The sequence below is a fragment of the Phascolarctos cinereus genome, unplaced genomic scaffold (genome assembly GCF_003287225.1).
Source record: "Phascolarctos cinereus isolate Bilbo 61053 unplaced genomic scaffold, phaCin_HiC Scaffold_4;HRSCAF=312, whole genome shotgun sequence".
Classification (NCBI taxonomy): Eukaryota; Metazoa; Chordata; class Mammalia; order Diprotodontia; family Phascolarctidae; genus Phascolarctos; species Phascolarctos cinereus.
This window is the reverse complement of record NW_027555847.1, coordinates 371,799,321-371,823,471: the sequence shown is the minus strand read 5'-3', so window position 1 is coordinate 371,823,471 and position 24,151 is coordinate 371,799,321. Positions and strand designations below refer to the sequence as shown.

General features: G+C 39.0%; 1 protein-coding gene across 1 annotated transcript; it reads left to right on the top strand.

The window, feature by feature from the left end:
* The first annotated feature begins 129 nt into the window (after positions 1 to 129).
* Positions 130 to 22,470, top strand: ELAC1 (elaC ribonuclease Z 1). Its single transcript, XM_020972303.2, has 4 exons — positions 130 to 379; positions 6,037 to 6,201; positions 17,886 to 18,353; positions 19,680 to 22,470. Exons 2-4 carry the CDS (start codon positions 6,045 to 6,047, stop codon positions 20,159 to 20,161), a joined length of 1,107 nt encoding a protein of 368 aa, XP_020827962.1. The 5' UTR covers positions 130 to 379; positions 6,037 to 6,044; the 3' UTR covers positions 20,162 to 22,470.
* The last annotated feature ends 1,681 nt before the right edge of the window (positions 22,471 to 24,151 follow it).

Sequence of the window (24,151 nt, the reverse complement as noted above, 5' to 3'; positions counted from 1 at the left end):
TGTAAGATTCTGTTTTATGTGGATTTTTGGAGGGAAAGCGCTGCGGGGGCGGAGGCCACTCGGGACATGTGGTCCGAGGCCAGTCCGGAACTGAGCGTGCGTGTCACCAAAGCGCGTGGGGCAGCCGAGAGTATCACCGAGAAGCCGAGGCAGCCCAGCTTCCCAGGCAGGACACGGAAGTGATCGCGGGGGGCAGAGAAGCCGGAGACACATTTCCGCCCGCTGCTTATTTCACGCCCCCCAGCTCGCCGCGTGGTTGTCTTCAACGTCGAGAACCTGGATCTGTGGTTATAGTCATCATCCGCCTCCTGTCTGGCCCCCAGGAGCAGCCGCTTCTCTACGTCTTCTTACTCCACCCTTGGAGCTGCCCCGAGAATAGGTGAGTAGAGCCTCAGAGCCTACGTCCCTAGGTCCGGGCTGACCCTCCTCGCCCCGCCCCCTGGCTATTAGGGTCCGGCCCAGGCTGTGGCCCGCGCCCCCGCGCCTGCGCTCTTCTGCTCTCTCTACGGGATGTCTGCTCGCGGCGGCCCACGTACCATCCCTCGGACCCCCCCCGCAGGCTTGCCCCGGGAGGCACCTCTGCAGGAGCCGCCTTGCCACGTTCGCTTGCTGAATGACTTGGCCAGGGCGAAGGGGCGGGGTAGGGGGTACTGGGATCCCAGTGGGTTCGTGACACGATCGCCCCGCCTCCCAAATGACCTGGGTTGGATGAGTTACTTCCTCAGTTTTCTCATCTGTAAAATGGGAGAGTGCAACTAACTAGAAGATTCCCACGAAGCCAAAAGTCTGGGTAGTAAGAACTTGTGTTCCTTAAGTTCAAAAAACACAAAAGTCTTGCATAAAACCATAGCAGTTAGAAACTGATAGTTCAGTTCCTTCCTTTTAGGGATAAGGACAGGATATGTGATTTTTCATGTTGCTGTTATGGAACCTCTCCCACCCCCATCCCGATTCAGGCTTACACTTTTGCTGCTATTTGTAGTTTTGGTGGCAGAGGCTCTTTCCCCCCCCCCCCATGTGTTGGTTGGTTTTATTGGACAGTTTTCTTTTTTTCTTTTTTGCATTTTTAAAATTAATTTATTTTGATTTATCAACAATCACTTCCATATGCTTTTGAGTTTAAAATTTTTCTCCCCCTTCCTCCCCACTACCCTCCCCAAGACTTCACCCAATCTGATATAGGCTATATACATATACATTCTTGTTAAACATATTTTCAGATTAGCGATGCTGTAAGTAAAAATTAGAACCAGTAAGAGGAACCACTAGAAAGAGGAAACAAAACTCAACAGAAGAGAAAAAAAATAACAAATAGTATGCTTCGATCTGCAATCAAATTCCATAGTTCTTTCTTTGGATGTGGATAGCATTTTCCATCATGAGGCGTTTGGAGATATCTTAGATCCTGGTAATGCTGGGAAGGGTTAAGTTTATCAATATTAGTCATCGCACAACATGGTGTTATTGTGTACGATGTTCACCTGGTTCTCACTTCACTCAGCATCAGACCACACGAATCTTTCCAGGTTTTTCTAAAGTCAGCCTGTTCATGCATTTCTTTACCACAGCTTGTTCAGTAGTGGCAGAGGTTCTTAACCTCTTTTATGTTATGGAACCCTTTGTCAGTCTGGTGAAATCTGTAGACCCCCCCCCCATCTCAGAATAATGTTTGTAAATGTATAAAATAAGGTACATAGTATGGTAGAGGAAATTGATCACATTGAAATTCAGTTATTGAAATATATATTTTTAAAAGCATAGGAAGACATAGGATGAATCGACTAATGAAATGAGCAGAACCAGGAGAACAGTGCACACAATAACAGCAATATTGTACAGTGATCACCTTTGAATAATTTAGCCATGATAAAAAATGCTGTCCACTTCTAGAGAGAGAACTGATGGGCTCTGAGTGCAGATTGAAGTACATTTTTTTCACTTTTTTTTGCTTTTTTCTTTTTGCAATATGAAAATATATTTTGCTTAATTTCATATGTGTAATTGCTATATTGCTTACCTTCTCAATGGGTGGGGGAGAGATAGAAATTAGACCTTAAAAATTTTTTTAATGTTATAAATTTATAAAATAATATATATTTTATATGTTTATATCATGTAAGATATAAAATTTATATAAAATATTTAAAATGTTAAAATAAATAATTTTTTTAAAAGAGAAAAAAATTAAATTGTATTGCTATGGGCATTCAAGAAAGAAAGAAATTAGAAAAACAACACAACACTAAACTCACTCACCCCAGGTTAAAAATCTCTGTTTTGGAAGGACGCTTAATGCTATCCATTTTTGTTGGGTTGTTTCAGTCATTTTGGACTCTTATTGCCCCCGTTTGGGGCTTTCTTGGCAGCGAAATATTCCACTAGGAATGGTTTGCCATTTCCTTTTCCAGCTCCTTTTACTGATGAGGAACTGAGGCAAACAGGGTTAAGTGACTTGCCCGGGTCACACAGCTAGTGTCTGAGGCCAGATTTGAACTCTCCTGATTCCAAGCCTAGTGCTCTATCCACTGTGCCACCTAGGTGCACCTCTATGCTATCTACCGCCTAGCAAAGGGGAAGGACTCCAGGTAGTTTTAGGATGTGGCCAATGTGGGAATTTGCTTTGCTTGACTCTGCATATGTGTAAAAAGGGCTTTGTATTTTTTTTTAAACAACAGTAGGTAAGAAGGAAAGAAAATAACTGCTTGGTAAGTAGAAATTAAAAGAAAAGTAGCAACCTCTCCCTATACCCCGGAAAAGTTGCTTAGAGCCCTGGAGAGAATTGATTTCACCCAAGGTCAGGCAAGTAGGGCTAGGGCATGTATGAGGAGATCCAGAAAAGTTTAGTGATTTTCTTGAGGTCACACATCTTTTTGGTAATAAAAGGGACTGAGACCCAGTTCTCCTGACTCCCGTTTACCTGTGTACTTCTTGCTTATGTTGGTAGATATTCCCAAAGTGAAGTGGCGCAAAAGGAAGGTTGGGGTATTATTGGGATTGGAAGAGGGGAAGTTAAGAAGCAGGATTGCTTCACAACTTCTGAGAGGATTTTCACAGTGTTGTTTCAGTGTTTTGTTGGAAATATTGTATTCCCAGAAGTTTATATGCACATATTGTGTAATACATCATAATACCTACTTTTAAAATTATTATTCATGCCTCTGTTCTCAGCTTTAATATGTTGTTCTTGTCCATTCAGTTTTCAGTTGTGTGCACTGTTCTCCTGATTCTACTCATTTCATTAGTTCATCCTATGTCTTCCTAGGTTTTTAAAAAATATATTTCAATAACTGAATTTCAATGTGATCAATTTCCTGTACAATACTATGTACCTTATTTTATACATTTACAAACATTATTCTGAGATAGTGGGGGTCTACAGATCTTGCCAGGCTGACAAAGGGTTCTATAACATAAAAGAGGTTAAGAACCTCTGCCACTACTGAGCAAGTTGTGGTATATGAATGTAACCACTGTGGTATATGAATGTAACCACTAGAGTGGTTTGCCATTTTCTTCTCCAGTTCATTTTCACAGATGAAGAAACTGAGGCAAACTGGATGAAGGGACTTGCCCAGCGTCACACAGCTAGTAAGTATCTGAGGCCTGATTTGAACTTGGGTCTTCCTGACTCTAGGCCCAGCACTCTACCTACTGTACCATCTAGCTGCCTGGTTAAAATATTAATAGTTAATAATAACTTAGTTTAAGCTTGGGCAGCTAGGTGGCACCATATTGCACAGAGTGCTGGGCCTGGAGTCAGGAAGACTCATCTTCCTGAGCTCAAATCTGGCCTCAAACATTTGCTAGCTATGTGGTCCTGGACAAGTCACTTAACCCTGTTTGTCTCAGTTTCCTCATCTGTAAAAAGGAGTGGAGAAGGAAATGGCAAACCACTCCAGTATCTTTGACAAGAAAATTCCAGGTGGGGTCATAAAGAGTCAGATGAGACTGAAATAACTGAACAACAAGTTTAAGATAATTTATACAATTTGCCTCCAGTATGTTTATGGAAGTTTGGTTTATTTTCAACTTTTCCACTTGGCCTAAATCCCAGCTATTAAGGATGAAAAACACACTGGATTAGGAGTCGGAAGAGAGGGAGTATAGTGCAGCAATTCTCAAACTTTTGGTCTCAGCATCCCTTTCCAATCTTAAAACTTGTTGAGGATTACAAAGAGCTTGGTTTACGTGGGTTTAATCTGGTGACATTTACCATATGAGAAATTAAAACCAATAATTTTAAAAACATGTATTAATTCATTTAAAAATAGCAATAACTGATTACATGTTAACATAAATAACATTTTTATGAAAGATATTTTCCAAAACAAAAAATCAGTGAGAGGAGTTGCTCTTTTACATATTTTTGCACATCTCATTAATTCTGACTAAATAGAAGACAGCTAGACTTTCATACCTGTTTCTGCATTCAGTCTGTTGTGATGTGTTGTTTTAGTTGAAGTATATGAAGAAAATCTGGCCTCACACAGATAAATAGTTGAAAAAAGTAGGGGTATTTTAAGAGGCAAATAGCACCTTAGTATTATTATGAAAATATTTTTGACTTTGCAGACCTACAAGAGGGTCTCAGGGACCCCCTGGGAGTTTTAGACCATAGTTTGAGAACTACTAGGTATGATAGGTCATTGGAGTTGGAGTCAGGAAGTACTGGGTTCAAATTCTGGGTAGACATAAGCTTTGTGACCCTGAGCAGTTTACTTATTCTTCCTGAGCCTCAGTTTCTTCATTTGTAAAAAGTGGAGGTTGGAGTTGATGGTGTTTAAGATCCCTTCTACCTCTAAATCCATGTCCCTTTGATCTGGACTCAAGTCCCAGTTCGGATTACCAGTGGCTGCTCTCTTTACCACTCTGACCCCCTAATAACCTCATTTGTTAAGTGGATAATAATATTTTGTTATCTGCCTGTTGTGAGGAAAGCATTTTGTAAACTTTAAGGGCTGTGTAAACATGAGTTACTATTCATTAGAAGTTTGAGTTCCTACTAGTTCTTGAAATGGGGGTATTGGGAATTGGGAATTCAAAAGAAGCAAAAATATATGGTCTCCTGGGATTTAGATTTAGTTGGGGAACAAAGCTATGTGTTCATGAAGCAGTTAAATAGTAAAGAAGTGTAGGATTAAGAGGGCAGCTAGATGTCGAAGTGGATAGAGTGCTAGGCCTGGAATCAAGAAGACTCTTGGTCTCAGTTTCCTCATCTGTCAAATGAGCTGGAGAAGGAAATGGCAAACCATTCCAGCATTTTTGCCAAGAAAACCCCAAATGGGCTCATCAAGAGTCAGACACAACTGAAAAAATGACTAAACAACAACACAGGATTAAGAGCCATAAAGAAATTTGGAGGAGAAGAGCTCAGTATGGCTTCAGAGTCACCCAGAGTTTGCTGAGCATTATTTTAATGTCTTATCTCCTAAACTGAATTCTGACATGTTTTTAATTAATTGTTTTTTTAAAAATTTAAGTCAGAATTCCAAAGGACCCATGATGAAAAATGCTATCTACCTTCAGAGACAGGACTGATGAACTCTGAATGCAGATTGAAGCATACTTTTTAAATTTTCTTTTTTCTTGAGGGTTTTTTGTCTGTTTTCTTTTGCAACATGGCTAATACAGAAATGTGTTTTGCATGACTTCACAGGTATAATTGGTATCAAATCGCTTGCCTTCTCAAGGAAGGCAGAGGGGAGGGATGGAGAGAATTTGGAACTTAAAGTTTTTTTAAAATGATAAAAAAATTTTTACATGTAATTAGGAAACACTGAACAAAATAAATAAAAAAAATGTAGAAAAATAATTTGTCAGTACTGTGTGATTTAGAAGTTGGTGGTAAAAGGCATTTTGGGAGCTGTTCAAATCTACCCTATATTTGTGTAGAACACTACAATAGACTTTGGGTAGCCTAACCAAGGGGACTAGCATCCAGAATGTCATTCACCCTCGAGCAATAATGTCTACAGGATTTCCAAGTTTGTGATTTATGATGTACAGTGATCTCAGGATTCTCTTTTGTTGTTTCAGGGTGGAAGATGTCCATGGATGTAACCTTCCTAGGAACAGGCTCTGCGTACCCATCGCCCACCAGGGGAGCCTCTGCCGTGGCTCTCCGATGTGAAGGTGCCTGTTGGCTCTTTGATTGTGGGGAAGGGACACAAACACAGTTCATGAAAAGCCAACTTAAGGCAGGTTAGTCGGTGTACCTTGGGTGCTTTTCTTATTCATGAGAATCTCTTGAAATTCCATCATTTTGCTTGCTTTTCAAGATCCTTTAATCTGGACTCATCTTTCAGATTCAGATTTCTCTCTCATTCATCAAATACTTATTGAGTGTTTATTATCTGCAAGACACATTGCCCAGTTACTTGGGGATAGGAAGATGTGTAAGAAAGACCATGGAATTTTCTGGAATAAGTACAATATTATGTTGGTTTTTGATCAGTGTAATGAGAATAATAAAAATGTCAAGAGGCATAAAAATGCCCGCATCTGAGGCAGTTGGGGAAGTCTTCATAAGGAAAGTAGGATTTTTACTGGGCTTTAAAGAGTGAATATGATTTTGATGGGTGAAAATTTTAATTTAATTTTTTTTAGCTCTACATTTACTCCCTCTTTCTAACTCCTCCCTCATCCATTGAGAAGGCAAGAAATATATATCCATTATACATATACAGTCATGTAAAACATTTCCACATTAGCTATCCCTCCCCCCCAAAAAAAACTCCACAAGAAAAATAGTGAAAAGGAAAAAAAAACTTCATTCTACACTCTAGGGCCATCAGTTCTCTACTAAAGGAGTCCTTTGGAGTTGGGGTGGATCATTGTATTGATTAGAGTAGCTAAGTCTTTTACAATTGATTTTCCTTACAGTATTGCTTAGTAATGTGTTAGTTGTTCTCCTGGTTCTGCTCACTTTGCATCAGTTCATGCATGTTTTCCCACGTTTTTCTGAAACCATCCCTTCATAATTTCTTTCAGCATAGTAGTACATCACAATCGTATGCTACAACTTATTCAGCCATTCAGTTTCCAATTCTTTTCCATCAGAAAAATTGCTGCTATAAATTTTTGTTATGTATAGGTCCTTTTCCCATTTCTTTGATGTCCTTGAGGCATAGACCTAGTAGCAGTGTTGCTGCATCAAAGGGTATGCATAGTTTTATTGCCCTTTGGGCATAGTTCTATACTGTTCTCCAGAATGGCTGGATTACTTAGTTCACAGCACCATCAGTAGTGCCTTACTGTCCCTATGTTCCTACATCCACTCCAGCTGTCATTTTATAAATGACAAAAAACTGTCTTTTTACTTTTCTGTCGTCTAGAGTCGTCTAGGAGTAGTATCGTCTTTTCTGTAAAAAGCGATAATTTTGTTTCCTTGTTGTTTATTTTTCCGCCATCTTAGCCATTCTGAAGGGTTTAAAGTGGTACTTGAGTTATTTTAATTTGCATTTCGCTAATATGATGAATGAGAAGTCTGAGAGACAGAGTTTCTGGGTAATTACTAATCAATTTATTAATTATGTCTAGGAAGTAATAAATCAAGGTCAGTAGCCCCCTCAGAAACCAGACACCTCCCTTCCCCCCGCCCCTATATTGAATACTTACAAGCCTTTGGAAAACAGGTTGTACCAGAGGGTAGAAATCAACTCTGATTGGTTAACAAGCAATGAGGGGGTGGACACATTAATGAGGAAGTGGGCAAAAAGTCTTCAGCTCTTCCTGTTGAGGACATGACCTAATGGTGAGATTCAGCTCCCTCCAGCAATCTAGACAAAAGAATCCATCTCTACTCAGAACACTCTGCTTGGTTTTCTTCGTCATAAGCGGGGTCACCCTAAATTCTTGTATTTTTTTTCTTTTTGCTAGGCAATGGGGTTAAGTGACTTGCCCAGGGTCACACAGCTAGTAAGTGTTATGTGTCTGAGGCTAGATTTGAACTCAGGTCCTCCTGAATCCAGGGCCGATGCTCTATCCACTGAGCCATCTAGCTGCCCCCACCCTAAATTCTCATGGAAAATTCCAAGTACAAGGGCTTATTTCCCAAGGGCAAGAACTCCCCTGGACCAGATTCTGTTTGTAAGGTCAGAGGGGGCCCCACCCACAAGAAGCATGTACCCTGAGGATTTGGGCAATCTCTTTTATCAGCAGTGTCCTTCAGAGACTGGCTGAATAACCTCCAGGGGCTTGTTTCTGATTGAGGAAATGGGAAGGGAAAACCTCAATCCTAATTTAATAATTGGTTATTAATATAAGAGAAAAAGAATCATTTCTCACTAATTACTAGTGATTTAGAGCATTTTTCATGTGACTAATGATAGCTTTGATTTCTTCTTCTGAAAACTGCCACTTCATATCCTTTGACCGTTTATCAATTGGAGAATGGCTGCCAATTTTTATAAATTTGGCTTAGTTCTCTATATATGTGAAAAATGAGACCTTAATCAAAGAAACTTGCTACAACTTTCCCCCCAGTTTCCTGTTTTTCTTCAATTTTGGCTAATATTCGTACAGAAACATTTTAATTTTATGTAATTAAAATTGTCTATTTTATGTCCCATGAATCTCTCTGCCTCTTGTTTGGTCATTAACTCTTCTTGTAGCCATGGATCTGACAGGTAATTTCTTCTATGCTCCCCTAATTTACTTATGATATCAACCTTTATGTCCAAATCACTACCCATTTTGAGCCTATCTTGGTATACAGTATGAGATGTTGGTCTCTGCCTCATTTCTCTTTCTTTCTTTCTTTCTTTCTTTCTTTCTTTCTTTCTTTCTTTCTTTCTTTCTTTCTTTCTTTCTTTCTTCTTCCTTCCTTCCTTCCTTCCTTCCTTCCTTCCTTCCTTCCTTTCCTTCCTTCCTTCCTTCCTTCCTTCCTTCCTTCCTTCCTTCCTTCCTTCCTTCCTTCCTTCCTTCCTTCCTTCCTTCCTTCCTTCCTTCCTTTCCTTCCTTCCTTCCTTCCTTCCTTCCTTCCTTCCTTCCTTCCTTCCTTCCTTCCTTCCTTCCTTCCTTCCTTCCTTCCTTCCTTCCTTCCTTCCTTTCCTTCCTTCCTTCCTTCCTTCCTTCCTTCCTTCCATCCTTCCTTCCTTCCTTCCTTCCTTCCTTCCTTCCTTCCTTCCTTCCTTCCTTCCTTCCTTCCTTTCTTTTTCTTTCTTTCTTGGGAATCAGGGTTAAGTGACTTGCCCAGGGTCACACAGCTAGTAAGTGTCAAGTGTTTGGTCTGAGGCTGAATTTGAACTCAGGTCCTCCTGACTCCAAGGCCGGCCTGCAGCCACCTAGCTGCCTCCCTTGATTCTTTTTCTATTTCTTATAGAGTACCAAATTGTTTTGATAATTACCCCTTTGTAATATTGTGTGAGATATAGTACTGGTAAGCTGCCTTCCCATTTTTTTCTCATTGGTTCCCTTGGCATTCTTGACCTTTTGTCCTCCAGATGAATTTTATTATTTTCTCTAGCTCCATAAAGTAATTCTTTGATGATTTGATCTGTATGGTACTGAATTAGTATGTTAACTTAGGTAGAATTGTCATTTTTGTTATATTGTCTGAGCTTACCCACAAGCATTTAATATGTCTCCAGTTTTTTAGATCTGTCTTTATTTGTGTCAAGAGTGTTTTGTAATTGTGTTCACATGATTGCTCTGTGTGTCTTGGCAAGTGGATTCCCAAGTAATTTGTACTGTCTACAGTTATTTTACATCTCTTCCTGGTAGGGTTTATTGGTAATGTATGGAAATGCGTGGGTTTGTTTTATATCATGCAACTTTGCTAAAGTCGTTAATTGTTTCACTTAGTTTTTTTTTAGTCATTTCTCTTGGATTTTCTGAGTATATTATGTCTTCTACAAAAAGTGATAATTTTGTTTCCTTGTTGCTTATGCTTATTCCTTCAATTTCTTTTTCTTGTCTTATCGCTATAGCGAGCATTTCCAACAAAGTATTGGAAAGGCTTCCAATTTGTCCTCATTATAGGTAATGATTGCTCTTATTTTTAGATAGATGCCACTTACTATAAGAAAGGCTCCATTTATTGCTATGCTTGCTAGTGTTTTTAAAAGGATTAGGTATTGTATGATCCAAGACAACTCTGAAGGACTTATGATGAAAAATGCTATCTGTCCCCAAAGATAGAACTGATGGTGTCTGAATATAGATTGAAACATACTTGTTACTTTATTTTCTTGAGGTTTTGTTTTTTGTTCTTTGTTTTCTTTCATAACGTGACTAATATGCATGTGATATTTTCATGACTACAAATGTATAACCTATATCCAATTGCTTGCCTTCTTAATGGGATTGGGAAGAAGGAAGGGAGAGAATTTGAAATTTTAACTTTTAAAAAACAATCGCTAAAAATTATTTTTACATATAACTGGGGAAAAATAAAATACTAAATAAAATTTTTAAAAGGTGAGAAAAGATGAATAGTTTGTCAAAATCTTTTTCTGTATCTATTGATTAATCGTATTTTTGGTTTTGTTATTGATATGGTTAGTTATGCTTATAGTTTTCCTAATATTGAATCAGCCCTGCATTCCTGATATAAATCCCACTTAGTCATAGCATAGGTCTTTGTGATATATTGCTGTAATCTCCTTGCTAGTATTTTATTTAGATTTCTGAATCAAATATTCGTTAGGGAAATTGGTTTGTAGTTCTCTTTTGCTCTTTTCGCTGATTTAGTTGTCAAAACTATATTTGTGGGGCAGCTAGGTGGCGCAGTGGATAGAGCTTCCAGCCCTGGAGTCAGAAGGACGGGGGTTCAAATCTGGCCTCAGGCACATAACACTTACTAGCTGTGTGACCCTGGGCAAGTCACTTAACCCCATTGCCTAGTCAAAAAAGAAAAAAGAAAAACTATATTTGTATCATAAAGTAAATTGGTAGAATTCCTTCTTTATCTACTTTTTCAAACAGTTTATATAATTTTGAATTTAATCGTTCTTTAAATGTTTGGTACAATTTGCTTGTAAATCCACCTGGTCCTTGGGTATTTTTTTTTCTTAGGGAACTTCTTTATGGCTTTTTATGGTAGGGTTAAAGTATTCTATTTCCAGTTCTATTAAAATGAGTAGTTTATATTTTTGTAGATATTCATCTGGGGCAGCTAGGTGGCGCAGTGGATAAAGTGCTGAGCCTGAAGTCATGAAGACTCATCTCCCTGAATTAAAATCTGGCATCAGACACTTACTAGCTTTGTGACCCTGGGCAAGTCACTTCACCCTGTTAGCCTCAGTTTCCTCATCTGTAAAATGAGCTGGAGAAGAAATGGCAAGCTACTCCAGTATCTTTGCCAAGAATCTTTAAATGGGGTCACAAAGAGTCTGACAATTGAAATGAACCAACAACATATTCATCCATTTCGCCTAGATTGTCAGTTTTGTTTGGCACATAGTTGGGCAAAATAGCTCCTAATAATTGCTTTAATTTCGTCTTCATTGGTTGTGCATTTTCCCTTTTCATTTTTGATACAAGAAATTTGATTTTCTACCTTTAAAAAAAATGAGCCACTATTTTATCTCTTTTATTTTATTTTTTTCATAAAACTAATTTCTAGTTTTATTTATTAATTCACTGTTTTTGGATGCTTACAGTATTCTGTCTAGACCTGGGAGCTCTGAAAATTGTTTGTGACTTTCCTGAGAGTTTTTATTTAGGGATTTCTTTCAGAAGGTGGTTGTAGAATTCTTTCAGTTTCTACTTTGCCTTCTGGTTCTAAGATATATGGACAGTTTTCTTTTGTAATTTCTTTTCTTTTTTTTTTGGCTAGGCAGTGGAGTTAAGTGACTTGCCCAGGGTCACACAGCTAGTAAGTGTTATGTGTTGGAGGCCGGATTTGAACTCAGGTCCTCCTGAATTCAGGGCCGGTGCTCTATCCACTGCGCCACCTAGCTGTCCCCTCTTTTGTAATTTCTTGAAATATGATGTCTATCCCCAACTGATAAATAGTCAAAGGATATGAACAGGCAGTTCTCAGATGAAGAAATTAAAGTCATCCATAGTCATATGAAAAAATGCTCTAAATCATTATTGATTAGAGAAATGCACATCAAAACAACTCTGAGGTACCACATCATACCTATCAGATTGGCCAACATGACAAAACAGGAAAATGATAAATGTTGGAGAGGATGTGGGAAAATTGGAACGCTAATGCATTGTTGGTGGAGTTGTGAAATGATTCAGCCATTTTGGAGAACAATTTGGAGCAATGCCTAAAGGGCTATAAAAATGTGCATACCCTTTGACCCAGCAATAGTACTTCTAGGGCTATATCCCAAAGAGGTCAAACAAATGGGAAAAGGACCCACGTGTACAAAAATATTCACTAGCAGCTCTTTTGTGGTGGCAAAGAATTGGAAATTGAGAGGATGCCCATCAATTGGGGAATGGCTGAGCAAGCTGTGGTATATGAATGTAATGGAATACTATTGTGCTATAAGAAATGATGAACAGGCTGACTTCAGAAAAACCTGGAAAGACTTGTATGGTCTGATGCTGAGTGAAGTAAGCAGAACCAAGAGAACGTTGTACATAATAACAGCCACATTGTGAGATGATTAATATTGATAAACTTAGCCCTTTTCAGCAATATAAGGATTTAAGACATCTCCAAAAGCCTTGTGATGGAAAATGCTATCCACATCCAAAGAAAGAACTATGGAATTTGAATGCAGATCGAAGCATACTATTTGCTATTTTTTTCTCTTCTGTTGAGTTTTATTTCCTCTTTCTGGTGGTTCCTCCTTTTGGTTCTGATTTTTTACTTACAACATCACTAATCTGAAAATATGTTTAATAAGAATGTATGTAAAAAAAAAAAAGAAATATGATATCTGGGCTCTTTTTTAAATCCTGGCTTTCAGGTAATCTAATAATTCCTAAATTATCCCTCCTTGTTCTTTTTTCCAGGTCAGTGTTTTTCCCCTATGAAATATTTCATATTTTCTTCTATTTTTAAGGTCTTTTACTTAGTTTTATTGTTTCTTGATGTCTCATGGAATCATTAGTTTCTGCTTGACCAATTCTAATTTTTTAGGGAGTGATTTTTTTTTGTTTGTTTTTTGGTGAGGTGTTTGGGGTTAAGTGACTTGTCCAGGATCCCACAGATAGTAAGTGTTAAATGTCTGAGGCCAGATTTTAACTCAGGTTCTCTTGACTCCAGGGCCTGTGCTCTATCCACTTCGCCACCTAGCTGCCCCTGAGGAGTTATTTTCTTTAGTAAGATTTTGTACATCTTTTAACTGTTTGGCCAATTCTGATTCTTAAGGAGTCATTTTCTTCAGTATTTTTTGTACTTTGTTTTACCAAACTAATTTTCTTTATAATTTTCTTTCATTGCTTTCATTTCTTTTCCCATTTTTTCCTCTACTGCTTTTATTTGAATTTAAAGAATTTTTTTTTGCTTTTTTAAGAATTTGTTTTCTTTAGCTCTTCTAAGAATTTTTTTGAGGTTGTATCCAATCTGCATTTTTCTTTGAGGTTTTACTAGTTGGTGTTTTCAAGTTGTTGCCTTCTTCTGAATTTGTATCTTGAACTACCTTGTCCATCTGGAAAAGTAGCCCGTACAGCCACACTGTGGTGGTATTTGATGAATAGAGAAGAGCAGGCTGCCCACCGAAAGCTAAGATATTTTCCCCAGCTACATAGTCTACCTGTGTCATCCCCCAACTCAATCAACTGTCCCAGCCCCCTATTGCCTTTAGGATAAAATATAAATTCCTCTGTTCAGTCCTACACAGCCTGGCCCCAAGTGATATTTCCAGGTTCTTTATATATTACTTTCATACTCGACAGTCCAGCCAGACCAGCCACCTCTCCATTCCTCACACACAGCCTTTCATCTCTCCTCTCTTCTGCCTTGTGGCAGCTATCTTACATCCTTGGAATGTACTCCTTCCTTTCTTCTGCCTCTCCTTCAGGTTGCAGTTCAGACACCACCTACATGAAACCTTTCCCCATTCCCTCTTCCTGCCCCTTTCCTCCTTTGTCATCTACCCTGTAACTACTTTACCTTTATTTGTATTTTCATTGTATTTCACTGTATAAGTACATACATCTGTATGTACTTATGTACGTAATTGTTGTCTCTCCCATTAGAATTAAGTTTTTTTCAAATTGGGATTGTTTCATTCTTTGTTTCCCCAGTTCTAGCATATAACAGGTGTTTAACAGATAAATGCCTGTTTTTTGATGAACAAAGGTGTGGAGGGGGGAAAAGGCCAGAGTTGTTTGCAGCTGAGATGCATGTAGAATAGTGATGACAGGGAAGGCTAGAAAGGTCAGTTAGGGCCCAGATCATGGAAGGACTTATACATTTAGGTGAGTGCTTTGTCCCTGATTTGACAAGTGTGGCACCTTCCATTTTTGTCAGATTGATTTCCCCATTCTTTCAATACACCAGACTCAGTCTACCTTCCCTCTCTGCCTTTGTTTACATTATTTTTTCTGCCTGTAATGCCTTCTACACTCAGCCTAAACAAATTATGCATCCTTCAAGGTCCAGTTCAAGTCCCAACAACTCATCTGTGAAGCCTTCTCTGTGCATTTTAGTCTTCTCTGATCTCCCTGTCTTCTGAACTCCTACAGCCCTTCCATGCTGAAGCAAAGACGTTACTCTTAATTATATGCTGCCATGCATTGTTCTCTGTGTGAATCCTGTCTCCACAAATAGATCCTGATCTTCTTTACAGCAGAAACTAGTCGTGCCTTTTCAGTACTAAGTACAGTGTCCTTAGGAAGTAGGTATTCAGTAAATACAGTAAATCTGGTTGATATCATTACTCTTCAAGTACTTTATATGCCTGACAAAAGTTAACTAATGCTTGAAATTTATATTTATGGTGAGGATCCTTAGCTGAGATATTTTGGGGGAGGAGGGGGAAGTAATGGTGTTGCACCAAGAAAGTGTTGGCAAGGAACTCTAGCAGGCAAATTATAGGAATGTGATATCATTTCACCCTTTGGGCATCTGCCCCACAGTCACCCATATCCCTCTATAAGCAACACCGGCTCTATTAGTGCTAAGCTGTGTCCTGCTCTCTCTCTGTTTCTGAGACATTTTGGGCCACTTCTTGGGGCTTTTGAGTACCTGAACAAAGCTCTCCTCACTGCCTCCAGCCTTTCTGGGAGGGTCATCAGCTTTTAAAAATCAGATTTACAGATGCCCAGAGGCTGCAAGGAAAAGATTGTGATCAGAGGCTGTTGGGCAGCTGTAGTGTACCTTCTTCCAAAGGAGCTCAAAATATATAGATTTCCTGTACCCAAAGGATCCCTTTAAGTTAGGTAGATGCTCAGATTATTGTTCCCATTTACCAGGTAATTCAAGTGATAAATCTCTAACTTGTTTACTATTAATTACACATCAGTAGTCACTGTTATTAAATGTTTTTCTCAAATTCTGAATTATTAGGATTTGATACCCAGTATCTGAGCCTTCTGAATCTTTGTTGAATGGTATTTTCTAATAACAGCTCACATAGTACTTTCCAGTTTATGGGCAGAATTAAGTCTGTTAATTCCTTTGATCCCTCACCATAGGCCTTTGAGGTAGGTGACACAGATATTATTATCCCCATGGCACAGCTGAGGAAATTGAGGAAATATATATAAATTAAGCCGTTTGCCCAAAGTCACACAGCTAATAAGTGACCAAATCTAGATTTGAACCTAGGTCTTTGATTCTAGAACTAGTATAGTTTTACTATGCCACAGCTGCCTTGTATGATGTTTTAATATATACAGAGTGCTTTCCCCAAACAACCCTCTGTGTAAGTAGTAGTATCCACATTTCACAGTTGAGGAAATTGAGAGGTTAAGTGATGTGCACACAGGACCCTAATGAATTCAAAGCCAAGTTTTCTGACTTCAAATCCAGACCTTTTTTCCACTACAGTATGATACCTTTCTGGCTAGAAATGAGTTTTTGCCTTACGGATTTAAGATTTGTATAAAGGAATGCTTTGCTTTATGCTGTTGTACCTGCTACTCTCCAGAAGACTTATTCTGTCTGAAGAGTAGAAAAACCTTTCTGATGTGAGAACATAAGAAAGGCCACTCTGAGACTCATACTCTTGTTGACAAAGGCATCAAGGATATTTGGTGGGAAGGTATCATTGTTTTCCATGGTCTGCCTAAGAGATTAGAAGCCTATGACCCAACCTTCCAGTTCTTCTTCATACCCCATTATGGACCTGCTGCCCATTAATTTGTCCCCACCTGTTTCACCTTGTACCACCTTTCAGGTAACAATTTGCCTAAATTTACTACTCACTTTAGAAACTTATTTGTCTTAAATTTACCTCCTTCAAAGTTTTCTTCTACCTCTGTTGACAAAGTTCAGATTCATTATTCCTGTCCCTCTCATGATTTTAGGCTAATTGTATGCTCACCCATATTTAATCTTTCCAAATGAAAGTCCTGATTTTTTTGTGATCTGTCATATGCCTATTTCCTTCCCTTTGGTAATTATCTTTCTCTTTAGACCTTCTCTCTATGTCTACAGTGGAATGTTACATCTTCAGTAAAACTATTTGATAACACTGTGGGAAATAGTTCTTCACTTGGTAGAGAAGGGTTTCCTAGTTTTGGGTACCTAGTCAGTGACCCTAAGTTCAGCTATTGTTGTTGTATGAGAAAATGGAGAAAAAAGAAGAGTCTGATCATGTCATCGCGGAGGCCAGGTTCAGACCAGGTCTTATCAACCTCCTCAGAAGCTTCGTTTGCCTCCAGAAGGATCAAATCGTGTTTAGACGTGTCCAGGCCTAGGAAAGAGAAAGGGAAAATAGATATCCCAGAGAAGAAAAGTATAAATAAAGGGAATCAAAGGAAGTGATACAGCACTAGTATTTGTGCCAAAGGTCCCAGTTTACCTATATTCCCTTAGAGTAGATGTCCTCCTTCCCCCCATTTCCAGTGTTTGGCTACTGGTGGTGGAGCAGTTTCATAAAGATTCATCTAGAGAACAAATTGATTCAGATTACAGACTAAAGTATTGTATTTGGAGTGTTCATTTGAAAAAAAGCTGTTCTGAGGCAGCTAGGTGGCGCAGAGGATAGCGCTTCCAGCCTTGGAGTCAGGAGGACCTGATTTCAAATGTGGCCTCAGACACTTACTAGCAGTGTGACCCTGGGCAAGTCACTTAACTCCAATTGCCTCAGAAAGCTGTTTTGAACCATGTTAGGTCACAGATAGATTTTATGTTTTGAAAAAAAAAATATGGGACCTGAGTTCAAATCCAGCCTCAGACACTTGATACTTACTACCTATGTGACCACGGGCAAGTCACTTAACCCCAACTGCCTCACCAAAAAGCAAAAAAAAAGAAAAAAGATAGAACTTTGAAAACTAGAGCAAAAAATTCCCTTCTTTCTCCCTGCCTCCCTCTGGGGGTTGGGGATATGGGAGTGAGAAAGAATAAATGCTTGACAATTGAAAAAAATTATTTAAAAAAGAATTTATAGGGGGGAAAAAAAGAAAATAAATAAATTGTCAGTAGTATGAAATTTCATTGGTGTGGGAACTTCTTCCACCAAGGCAAATTGAAACCCATCTGTCACTTACAGGGTTAGAGATCTGTTGAAGCCCGGGGGTTAAGTGATTTGCCCATCTTCACAGAGCTAGTTAAGGGTTGGGAACAGAGCTTGGACCCATACCTTCTGGACTCCAAGCACCCCATCCACTACTCCGTGCTGTATGGTATAATTATTACAAAAAAGATCCTTGAATCACTTGGTTAACTTCAGTGAATGAGATCATGGGAAATAGAACCCTTAATTATACACTACTGCTCTTTATGCTTTTCATCTTCCAAGTCATTTTGTTTTGGTCCCTCCTAAATAAAATTATGATCCTATTTTTCTTTTCCATTTTAAAAGGGAGAATTACAAAGATCTTCATAACTCATCTTCATGGGGATCACTTCTTTGGCCTTCCTGGTCTTCTTTGTACTATCAGTCTCCAGAGCAGTCCCACTGCTTCCAAACCACCTATGGAAATCTTTGGGCCTGTAGGGCTTCGTAACTTCATCTGGAAGACTATGGAACTCTCTCGCTCAGAGTTGACCTTCCCCTACGTTGTCCATGAGTTGGTGCCCACAGAAGATCAGTGCCCTGCTGGAGAATTAAAAGACTTCTCTTACCTAGATGGAGCTGATAGCCCTCCCAAAGAGATACAAGGGAGAACAATCCTCTTAGACTCAGTTGAAGGCTCTTATGTACTGGTCAATGATGAGCAGTTTCTTGTAAAAGCATTTCGCCTCTTCCATCGCATTCCATCCTTTGGTTTTTCAGTTGCAGAAAAGGAACGTCCAGGTAGACTCAATGCACAGAAACTAAAGGACCTTGGTAAGTGAAATTGTTGCCCTTTATTGTGTGAGGTGGTCTTTGATGCTGCTGAAAGTATTTAAATGGCAGTGCAGTTGTGAACCATCCCGTCTTATCTGCCATCCAAGTATTCAAGAAAAATCGTGTCTACTTAAATTCTTTACTGGAAGTTTGCTTATTGATTAAAGACTTAATTCCAGAAGGCCAAAAGTACTTGCCAGAGCAAAAGCCAAACATGTGTAAACATTGGAGGGCTGTGGGGAGAGGGGGGTATTGTTACTGTAGATGCAGAGCTATGGAACTTTTTTTTTTTTGCAAGCCAAGAGTCCCTTTGGAGCAGCAGACTATATAATTATGGGAACACATTATCAGAACTGCATCCCAGTTTTTGTTTATTTAGATGAGGCTGCCAAAAGACTGTACAGATTTACCACCCTGGTTTTTAAATAGTATTTGTGCTGTATATGTTTATAGTTATTATAGGCATACCTCACCTAACTTCATTAAGTAGTCTCTAAACAGCACAATGCTAGGTGAAATGGAAGTTACAGAAGGAATTAGTTCCATAGCAACATTAAGAATGATCATTGGCCTTCCATAACAGTTTGGTATAACAGTGGCCTTTATAGTGATGCTTGGTTTTACATATCAACAAAAGAATGTTGAGTTATGCTTTTTATTCAGCAGCCCATTCAGTTTGTTGGATGGCTATAACTTAAATGGGGATGCGTACTTCACATAGTCAAATATTACTTGAAATAAGTGGGTTGCAATATACGTCAAAATATTCATAGCATTCATAGCGAAGAGCTGGAAATAAAGTGGATGCCCTTCCATTGGGAAAAGATAGCCTCTTGACTGTGTTCGGTCAAGTCACACAAGAGAATTATTTTATCTGTTATTTTTGTGAGTTCTCCAGGTCACTGGATGTGCCTCATCTAGGTGTAGGTTATGTAGCATTACCTGAACAGCTTAATCCAGAGATTAAGTGGTAGATATGCAGTGCCGCATTCTGTGCTCCTTCCTATGCAGAGTGTGGAAACAAGGCTGCTATGGTTGCTGTGATGAGATCCCAGGTAGGACTTAGAAGCTTAAAAATCATCTAAAATGTGGATGAAGAACAGCTTCATCAAAAAGATACCATTAACACCAACAGCCAAAACTGAGCTTCTTAAACTATAGAGTTAATCCTGGTTTTTCATACTTTTTTTTTTTAATGGTTACACAATTGTAAGAAGAATCAGATGCCTTTTCTCTTTGATTTTTGTGATGATGATAGAGTGGAACATTCTTAAAAAGCTGTAAATACCATTCCTGTGATTTAATCACATCTGCCTTCATCATTAGGTGTCCCGCCAGGTCCTGCCTATGGGAAACTGAAAAATGGAGTTACTGTCGTTTTGGAAAATGGAGTTCAAGTTTCTCCCCAAGATGTCTTAGAAAAGCCTATTCCTGGAAGAAAAGTATGCATTTTGGGTGACTGCTCTGGGGTTGTAGGTGATGAAGGAGTGAAACTGTGCTTCGAGGCAGATCTTTTGGTTCATGAGGCCACCCTGGATGACACTCACATGGACAAAGCGAAAGAATACGGTCATAGCACCCCACGTATGGCGGCAGAGTTTGCCAAGTTGTGCAGAGTCAAGAAACTGGTTCTCACTCACTTCAGTCAGAGGTATAAACCACATCTCGTGTCTGGAGAGGGAGAAGCAGATGATATTAGAGAATTGAAAAAGCAAGCAGAATCTGTGTTAGATTTCCAAGAAGTGACTCTAGCAGAGGATTTTATGGTGATTGACATTCCAAAGAAAAAAACTATCAGCATTACCTGAGTATGTTTTCATGTGCCAATTTGTAACTGAGCCTACTCTCCAGATTTCTATCTGAAATTATTTTGGGCCCAATAATCCCAGGAGGGGTAGGGCTACATTGCTGAATTGACCTTTGTATGGCCTTAATGGTATTGCACAGAGTGGCTCTTAACACCAGCAGCCTCCTTAAAGTCCCAATTTGAATAAATGATAGACTGATTAGATAAATATTTACTGTAGTTTAACTGTTCCTTTGAGTTTGATCTAGTACTCTTCCCCTACCAGCTCAATTTTTTTGCTGTCATTACCTAAATGCAGAGAAAATTCTGTTTTCTGCTAACAATGGATTAAGCAGAAAAAAGAGAAGAGGTGTAAGAAGAATCTTAGAAAGCACTTGAGGATGAATATAAGAATTCAAAAATGCTATATTTTAGCTGAAGTGCTTATTTAACTTGGTTTCTGTTTAACCTGAATGTAATCAAAACTGCTAACTTATATGGTTTTAGAATTAATATCTGGATCAATCTCTATTATAAAGAAACTACAAGAGACCGTAGGAATTATTTGTTTGGACTTGCATACTTCACATAGTCAAATACTACTTGAAATAAGTGGGTTGCAATATACACCAAAATATTCATAGCATTCATAGCAAAGAACTGGAAATAAAGTAGATGCCCTTCCATTGGGAAATCATTATACAAATTATGGCACATGAATGTAATAGAATGTTTCTTCTATGTGTAACAAACAGTGACTATGAAGAAGCTTGGAAAGACTTAATCTGAATTGATGCAAAGTGAAGTAAACAGAACCAGGCACATGATCTCTGTGGTTACTACAACGATGTAAATAGAAAAAACAAAAATGAAACTAGATGTTGTGTCATTGTAATGCTCAAGTTCTGTCCTAAAGAAGAGAGAGAAGTCACTTTTCTCTCCTTTCCACTACATTCCCTGAAAATAGATTTATCGTCATGTTAATCAGTTTTATTACCTGATAGCAGCAGGAGGCAACAAAAGTCTGGTTCATTTTCAGTCACTGTTTGTATTGTTTTTTTGACCTTGTGTTCCTCTTTGTAACACGTCATCCAGTGAATCTTTTAAAAATATGGACTTTGCTCACCACTTTTCTGAGGCAGGTTACATAGCAACATTAAGTTTCCATAAGAAACTTCATACTGATGGTAACTGAGATTGACTCACAGGTTTCTTTAGTGTATTAATTGTAGATGTTTATTTAAATATATAACTTATACAGGAGGTGCTAATATTCTGGTGAATAGGTTTTAGAGCGTCCCAGGGGAATCTAAAGATAAAAATAAAAAAAGGAGGCAGGCATATGATCCTCCCATGAGGGTTGGCCAGCTGACCTGTGGCTCTTCTGTATTTATGACCTCCTGGGGAGTTGAGTGGTGGGTGGGTGGCTGGTGGCAGAATTGAATGGACCATAAGAGCCCATTCTACTAAGGTGACACATAGGCTTTCCTAACCTGGAAAGGATTTTCACTGATTCATTTAAATTGCTAGCAAGAACCAAGACAGAATTATGAAATTGAAAATTTCTTCCTTGGTCTTTACTATCTCCGTCCTACTTTTCCTTTTCCCTCTTATTCCAAATAAATCTCTAATGAGGGGAAGATATATTTTTGTACTGGGGGAACCTTCTGTCACCAGGCTACCTACATCTTCCACATAGCTATCCAAGTTACTGACAGTGTTACTCTGTTCAGTAAATTCCAGACTCCTGGTTGCCTTTAGACTTGAATATAAACTCTTCTCTATTGGGCATTAAAAGCTATTCACAACCTTGCCCCAACATACCTTTCCAACCTTATTACCCTATACTCCCCTTCATGCCTACTGTATCTTATACATGGCCATCTATGTCTGTCTCTGTGTCCCCCTTGGCTAGAACGCACTCCTTCCTTCTCTCTGCCTCTTAGAAATCCTAATTTCCTTTAAGAGTTAGTTCAGATGCCACCTTCCACATGAAAACTTTCTTGATGCTTTCTACCCCAGCTCCTGGTTTCTTAATAAAATCAATTGCTTTGTATATACCTGGATGTACGTGTTGTTTTCTCCAAAATAAATTGTAAGCTCTTTGAGAGCAAGGACTGTGAATTTTTGTTTTTGTAATCTAGGACCAGGGTTCTTAACCTGGAGTCTGTAAACTTGGTTTTTTTTGTGTGTGTTCTTATAATTGTATTTTAATATAATTTGTTTCTTTTCTAATGTATTTTGTGCATTTAAAAAATTGTGTCCGTGACACAAAAAGTTTAAGAATCCCTAGCCTAAAACATAATTGCTTAATAAATGGTTGTTGATTGAGTCCTCTTTTCTTCCAGTGTTGCAAGGAATTAAATATTGGAATTTGCATTGTTTAATATTTGCAGTCACCTCTACCCACTTTTGCCAGTATGCTTAGCATCTTTTATTGACTTAAATTTAAGATTCATAATTCATACTGGTAATTGGTTCCCACATTGAGGTGCATAGTATTTGCAGCATCATGGGTCTGTGGGCTTACTTGGGGAGCATCCTCAGTTCTGGGATCCCCAATTTGATCAGTCAGGAACCCAAAGAATCCTGGTAAGATTTCCCTAGAATGGGTTTCTTCCTGGGCCTATTCCATTCCAAGTTATTAACCTCATAGGCTGTAGAACCACCCTAGATCTGAAGAGCATATTGGTTTCCAAATTAAACTCAACAACTACAGTACCTATTGAGTATATAGGCTAAGCTCTGTAAGATGGGCTGTTATTGGCTGACAGTTTTAGAAATCTCATTATGCTAGCTTGGGCAGCTAGGTGACACAGTGGATAGAGTACCTGGCCTGGCATCAAGATTTCATCTTCCTGAGTTCAGATGTGGTCTTAGATACTTAGTTTTGTGACCCTGGGCAAGTCACTTAACCCCATTTGCTTCAGTTTTCTCATCTGTAAAATGAGCTGGAGAAACCACTCCCATATCTTTGCCAGGAAAACCCCAAATGGGGTCACGAAGAGTCGGACATGACTGCAAAATAACTGAACAACATATATTAAGTAAAACAGCTACTTTTATTGACAACATACTCTATTAAAGCTGTTGTTCATATGACCTGGCACCATTTATGAGCATTCCAGAGTTCTGTGACCCGCTGCAGCCATGCATGCAGAATTGTGCTGTACTAGTGTTTGTGAGAAGAGAATCATCTGTTGGGTTTCCTAGGATGTGGTTATTCCCAAGATGATCTTTAGGATTCCACTTGAAATTAACCATGTCCCTATAGACACAGGACAGTCAGGCTTGTGTTGGGTACTTTATGTGATTGTATTCTCCCTCCATAAGAAACCTAATGGTTCATTCAGTGCCCTGGTCTTATGCTTTTAACACTGGCAGCAAAGGTGAGCCCTGTAGTTTCTTTTCAAAATCTGTTGCTCAGAAATGCTCCCAGAACATCTCTGACTTCCCATTAATAATCTGTGATTGTATTCCACAAATTTATTGCAACTCCTTGAAACTATTTGCATTTCTTACTCGCCCAACTAATTTGGGGCAATGAATACCATGTCTATTTAAAACTCAACAAACATCACTAAATAGCCTATTCCCTTGCTAGGTGCTGGGGATATAGAGGGAAAATGGCCCCTGCCCTCGAGAAGGTCACATTCTGCTAGGAGATGGGACATGTAAATACATAAGTTTGAGATGACTTGAGGCATCAGCAGGTACTAATGAATAGCGAGACTGGGAAAGGATTCTGTCCCAGCGGCTCCCCAAGCTGAGTTTTGAAGAAAAGGATTTTAAGAGGTGGAGAAGAGCTAACGCATTCCAGACACGTGAGACAGCTTGGACAAAGGCACATAGGTAAGAAATGAAATTCTGCATTCATGAAATAAAATAGGGGCAACTAGGTGGCCCAGTGGCTATAGCACCACCCTGGAGTGAGGAAGACGAGTTCAAATGGGGCCTTAGACACTCACTACCTGTGTGACCCTGGGCAAGTCACTTAACCTTGATTGCCCCA